The sequence below is a fragment of the Peromyscus leucopus genome, chromosome 4, assembly GCF_004664715.2.
Source record: "Peromyscus leucopus breed LL Stock chromosome 4, UCI_PerLeu_2.1, whole genome shotgun sequence".
In the NCBI taxonomy this organism is placed as follows: Eukaryota; Metazoa; Chordata; class Mammalia; order Rodentia; family Cricetidae; genus Peromyscus; species Peromyscus leucopus.
In genome coordinates, this window is record NC_051066.1 from 62388385 (window position 1) to 62394932 (window position 6548).

The 6548-nt window shown below is 33.4% G+C and overlaps 1 protein-coding gene across 1 annotated transcript; it reads right to left on the minus strand.

Moving 5' to 3' along the window:
• Nucleotides 1-2272: 2272 nt before the first annotated feature.
• LOC114710116 (olfactory receptor 8K3-like) lies at nucleotides 2273-3220 on the minus strand. The gene has a single exon (XM_028894199.1). It carries the CDS (start codon nucleotides 3218-3220, stop codon nucleotides 2273-2275), a length of 948 nt encoding a protein of 315 aa, XP_028750032.1.
• Between the last annotated feature and the right edge of the window lie 3328 nt (nucleotides 3221-6548).

Here is a 6548-nt window from a genome sequence, read left to right on the forward strand (position 1 = left end):
GTAGGCTGTTGAATCCTTTGTGCATATGTCAAAGGGTGGCTGGGCTGGGATATATAGCTTTATGTTATCTTTCATAACTATAGTAATTAAAAGACATAGTACTGGCATAAAAATGGACATGTAAATATTGGAAGAAAATTGGAGGGCCAAACCTGAGTACAAGTCACTTCAGCCATTTAATATTTGACAAAGATGACAACAACAAAAATAATAAAAACTAGAAAAAAGAAAGTGTCTTCAACATAACAGTGCTGGGGGACATGGACATCCACAGAAAAAGAATGACATTATACTCATATCTATCTCCTTCCACAAAGACTAACTCCAAATGGATCAAAGACCTAAATGTGAAATCCTGACACTGAAACTTTAAGAGGAAACTCAGGGAGTACCATAGAGTATATAGGTATTGGAAAGGAATTCCAGAATGGGACTTCATTTGCTCAAAATGAAAGCCAACAATTGACAAGTGGGAAATCATAAAACTAAGAAGCTTCTGTAGTGTCATAGGTGAAGAGGAAGCCCATAGAATAAGCAAAAATCTTTATCAGCTATACATCATTGTACATGAGGTTAATATTCAGATCATAGGAAGAACTAAAACAAGCAAACTAATAGCCAAAAATCCAAATGTCTCATTCAGAATTGCACCCATGGTCTCAACAAAAAGTACTAAAAAGGAGAAAAAGATGACTGAAAAATATTTTTAAAAAGTGTTCATCATCCCTACCAATTAGAGAAATTTAAATCAAAACAGCTTTGAGATTAATAGGTCAAGCAATGACACATGTTGGAAAACATGTTGGGAAAAGGGAATCCTCCTTCACTTTTGGTACAATTGCAAATTCTTCTAACCACTCTGTAAATCAGTGTGGGGAATTTAAAAAAAGCCAAAAATAATTCTCATACTATGAAATATAGACATGTTATATTTGACAAAATCAAATGCTACACTGACTGAGTCATTGTAAACATGCTGCTGTATTAAAGATTAATAACTTGGTAAGGCAGTCAGTAAAGGTGAAAACACAGACAACAGAACATGAAGATCTTAGTTTTCCTGTGTGGAATGTGGCTATTTGAGAACAGTCAGATGTCTACATTCCCTGTTCTACTAATAAGAGTGATTATAAATAACATCATAGACAGCTATTAAAGTTAAAAGAGGATAAATGTGAAAAATAGTTAGATAGACACAAGGACATTGGTTATTTTATTAGAATAATTTAAAAAATACAGGATCATGTCCTCACATGTCACACAGTACAATGATTCTATTTATCTGCAGTTTTGGCCAATTGCACACACAAAAATACTGCATCAGTAATTGTATTTATAACTCATCTCTTTCTTAAGGAAGTATTTTGCTCTTCTGTTCCTGATTATAATGATTTGATTGTGACAATACATGGCAAGGAAATTGTAAGCATATGTGGAGGCCTCATGGGCTTGCTCTTCTTTATAAGTCTTATAAATGAAAGGGTGACATCCATATGATGACTGGCTAGAATCACATTGTTCTTTAATTTTAAGAAAAAAGTATTGGGCAATGTTTCCATGTCCTTTGTAGGGAATATTGTACATCTTAGTTTCTCACACAACAGATCAAGGCATTCAACATGGGGATGCCAGGGTATAAAACAAAGAAGTTACTTTGTCATTGCATAGGAACGATGAGACTGTGGCTGCAGACACATAAATACAAAACTTCCATAGGAGACATTCAGGACTGTGAAAAGGGACCCACTTGTTGAGAGTTTTTTAGATACCACATGTAAAAATGTCAGAGATTATTCTTTGTCTCCTTCTTTTTCTTTTCTTAAGTTTCAAGGATAGAAATAGTTATAATTGTTCCTCTTGTCTTTCATCATCTAAGATTTCTAGCAGAACATTATATGATCTCATGTGATTGTGTATATAGACATGCTTTATGTTTTACAATATTAGGAATTACAGCACTAGATATGAAATGCACATTAAGGAATCATGCTTTTAGTTTAAATGAGTTTATTTGAAGGGAACAAGAAGCACGATATATGACATGATTTGTGGAAATGAAATCCAAGTACAACTTTACATTATAAAACCTACAAATATTCAAGTCACACAAAAGTGATCAATATGAATTAATCAATAATTAGTTTTTCTGTATATCTGTACTCATCACTTAGAATCTTGGCCATTTGAAAAGACAGTATTACCCAGCTAAAGGAATATTAGGTATGCTACATATAAACTAACACATATTTTCTTTTTATTATATCCTATCCTTTTACAATTTAAGTAGAATATTCACACACATTTTACATTTTCTATGAATGGCCTGCTTCACCTCTTTGTTCCTCAAACTGTAGATCATGGGATTCAGCATGGGTATAACCAGTGTATAGAACACAGAGGCCATTTGACCAGTTTCAAATGAGTGATTGGACTTTGGCTGTGCATACATAAAAAATAGAGTCCCATAGAATATAACTATCACTGTCAGATGGGAGCCACAGGTAGAAAAGGCCTTGTGCCTGCCCTCTGAAGAGTTCATCCTAAGAATTGCTACAAGGATCAGGATGTAGGATATGGAGATCACCAGAAGAGAAGAAACCAAATTAAAAGTTGCAAAGATTAAAATTATCAGCTTAATTTCATGTGTGTCTGAGCACAGCAATGATATCAGTGGCAGACTGTCACAGTAGAAATGTCTGATGATATTATGGCCACAAAATGATGAAATGAAAATCTTGATAATTGTCAATAAAGATATAAAAATACTATAGAGGTAAGGTATTGCCACCAGCACATGGCACAATCTTTGTGACATGATAATTGTGTACAGTAGTGGATGGCAGATGGCTACATAGCGGTCATAAGCCATGGCTGACAGAACAAAAACTTCAGTAGTGATAAACACACTGAAGAAGGTCAGCTGGATTGAGCACCAATGATAGGAAATTGTAGGTTGATCAACAATGAAGTTTATTAACATTTTGGGCCCTACAGCAGTTGAATAGCCAAGGTCAGTGAAAGACAGCTGTCTAAGGAAGAAGTACATAGGTGTCTGAAGCCTGGAGTCTATTTTGGTGAGGATGATCAAGCCCAAATTACCCACCACAGAGATCATGTATACAATGAGGAAAAGTCCAAATAAGGGGGCCTCCAACTCAGGGAGACCTGTGATTCCAGTTAGAATGAAGTACTTGAGCACTGTAAGATTGTATGTATCCATATAGACTACTCAGGAAACCTATGCTGGTAAGAAATATAAAGATAATGATTAGATTATAAATTAGACCCCAACAGTAACAACTTAATATTTTGTGTTTATATTCAATATATGTTATACTATATACCATGAATATACATTTTATAATATGTTTATATATTAATACATACACATAAGATTACAAAATAAAGTATGAGTTAACTGTTACTATCTGAAATATTGTTAGTGAAGCACTGGATCTTAAATATAATTAGTATTTTAATTGTTATTTCCAGTATGGATGGCATAAGTGAAAGAGAAGCATGAGCAATGCCACTCAATTAAATTCTGCTAAGCATCTAACAAACAAAACACTCTTACTCATGATGTTCCTAAATGAATAAAAAGTATCAAACACCCTTGCTATTCATGGAGCCTAAATTACCTTACCTTGTTATCAAACTTCCAGAGTTAAATCTACTGTAAGATGAGAAAACTAAATGCATCCCTTATGAATATGAGTAAAACTTATGAGTAAATTATAAAACACAGAAGTAACTATGAAAGATAAAACTTTAAAACCACCTGTGCAGGTTATAGCTAGGAATATTTGTTTATATACATAAATGCATTCATCATCAATTGAAAGAAATGGAGGCCATGACTTAAAAAAAGCAAAGAGTGGCATAAGGGAAGCTTTGGAAAGGGAGCGGGATGGAGGGAGGTTGCACAATACTTTAAAATGATTACCAGATCATTATAAGATAAACTATTGGAAAATTATAAATTAGAAAGAAAGGCATAAAATAGCTGTATTCACAGATAACATGATTTTTTTGTTGTTCTTTAGAAAATTTTAAGCAATCCATGTTAGTCATTTTTCTTGTTTCTGTGTTCAAAGATTTGACAAGAAACTTAATGTTGGCAGGATTTATTATCACTAACCAGTTGGTTGAGGGGATACAGTGTACCATATTAGGGTAGGGATGTTAGCCAGATTGAATTGTGGCAAGAGGACCTTGAGACTTCTTGCTCATATGACAGTCAGTAAGGTAACAGTGCGCACACTCCAGAGGCATACCTGGGTTGTAACCCTGAACTTACATCACTGAATGTGTCTGTCAGCTATGGACATTGTCTTAAGGTTTTACACTCTAGCAAAACAGTGCCTTTACCTGGTGACAAAATGTCCAAACATATGCTTCTGTGGGGAACATCTTATACTTAAGCATTAGCAGAACCTAATCAAACGCTGGAAAAAAAAAACCTTACTAAACTAATTCAGCAAATTTTCAGGGCACTAGATCATTGTTTGGATATCAGTTGCATATATATAATTAACATATATGTATATATCTAATACTAATTCAAAGAAGAAAATAGGAAAGAATAAAAAATAAATTAAAATATTAATCTAAGGAATAAAGTAATAAATATAATTAAGAAAAAAGATTTCTATCCTGAGAAACACAAAATTTTGATGAAATAAAGAAAATTATTAAATGAGTAACAGTCTTATTCATTTATTGGAAAACAGTTTCACTGCTGTTAATATGAAATTTGTCTAGAATTCTAACCAGCTTTTCAATTCTCTATGCCAGTTATAAAAGGGAGCAAAAGAGTCAATAATAAGATTTACATGGAATACAAAGAGTCTCCAAGGTAGTCAAAATAAGCAAACAGGAAAAATAAAGAAGTTTGAAGACTCACATATTATGAATTCAGCACTTCATTTAAAACACATTAATAAAACAAACATAGTGTTTCCCAATGAATAGACAAATCACGGACTACAGTAAGTACATGGGCTAAGTCTATGCGTGAATGTCCAAATTATGTCAAAGCCATCCAGTAGAGAAAGACTAGTCCTTTCAACAAATGGTTCTGTGAACTAATTATAAAATATGAATAAAGATGGGACAATCTCTCCCTGTACCATATACAGAATTTAACCAAAATTGTTTTCTGCTTTACTTTTCAAGGCAGATTTTTGAAGCACCATAAACTCCAGATTTCAGCAACCTATAACAAGTTGTCAGGAGTACTCTGTGGAGGATTTTCAGAAACAAATACAGGCGACTCACCTCTAAATGAGGAATCTTTCTTGCATTTTTCCTGTGTGTTCTCAACTCCATTAGACTGATTTATGAGTTTTCATCACCTCTTGGGACTCTTCCTTAGGCAAAGGAAAGCGATTTGCTAATTCTGCTTGGGCATTAGAAAGCTTCAAACAGAGCCCATGAGACATTTGATAATTATATGATAGATACTTATATTCTCATGTGAAGAGAGTTATGGTAGACATCTTTTCACCTTTATTAACTCTATTTCAGATACTAAGAACCAAATTATTGTACCTGAAAGACATGTTGATGGTGTTCTAATGAAGTTGTATTTTATAGGTTTATACCTACACTAACAATAGCAGAAACTTAATACAGGTTACTTTTATAGAGGTTATTTTAAATAATGTTTATATTTTTCTGTATTTTGTGATACTTTAATGCCTGAAATAAAAGACAGGCATACAATCCACACATCATAAATTACATTTTTACAAACTTAATATTTCTGTATAACAAGAACCAATATTATATAGAAACAAGTAACAGAAAATATTTTCAGAAAACTCGTTTATTATATTTTCTACCATGAATTGCCCATATCTCGTACAAATAGAAGTACAAACATTATTGTTATTCCCAACATCTTTATTTGTTAAATTCATTTTTAAAAATATATTTTACAGAATGATAATTTGATATACGAACAGAATGAGTAATTGTAGCTGAGGTTTTCTCTGGTCCTGCCCAGCCCCACAGACCCTTCAGCTGCTTATAAAATAATCACTCAGAAGCTTATATTAGTTAAAACTGCTCAGCCATTAACTTGGGCCTACCACTGACTAGTTCTTACATTTAAACTCATCCCATTTCTGTTAATTTATATGACGCCACATGTTCCGTGGTTTTACCTATATGCTATTACGTGCTGCTTCCTAGATGGTGGACTGGTGTCTGCTGACTCAGCCTTCCTCTTCCCAGAATTCTTGTCTGCTTATCCCACCTTTACTTCCTGCCTGGCTACTGGCCAATCAGCTTTTTATTTATCAACCAATCAGTGCAACACATTCACAGCATACAGAACATCCCACAGCACCTCCCCTTTGCTGTCTAATCAAAAAGGAAGGGTTTAACTTTAACATAGTAAAATTATACATAACAAAACAGTTATCAAGCAAGAATTATAGTTACAATAATCAGTCCATTTATATTTGGCAAATTTAAAGAAAATATCCTATCTATCCTATATTTGTGAGTCTAAGGTTTCATAACTATCTTACTTCATATCA

Bases quoted from the DNA above. Each gene is read 5' to 3' on its own strand.
- LOC114710116 (XM_028894199.1), bottom strand. From the start codon at position 3,220: ATGGATACATACAATCTTACAGTGCTCAAGTACTTCATTCTAACTGGA.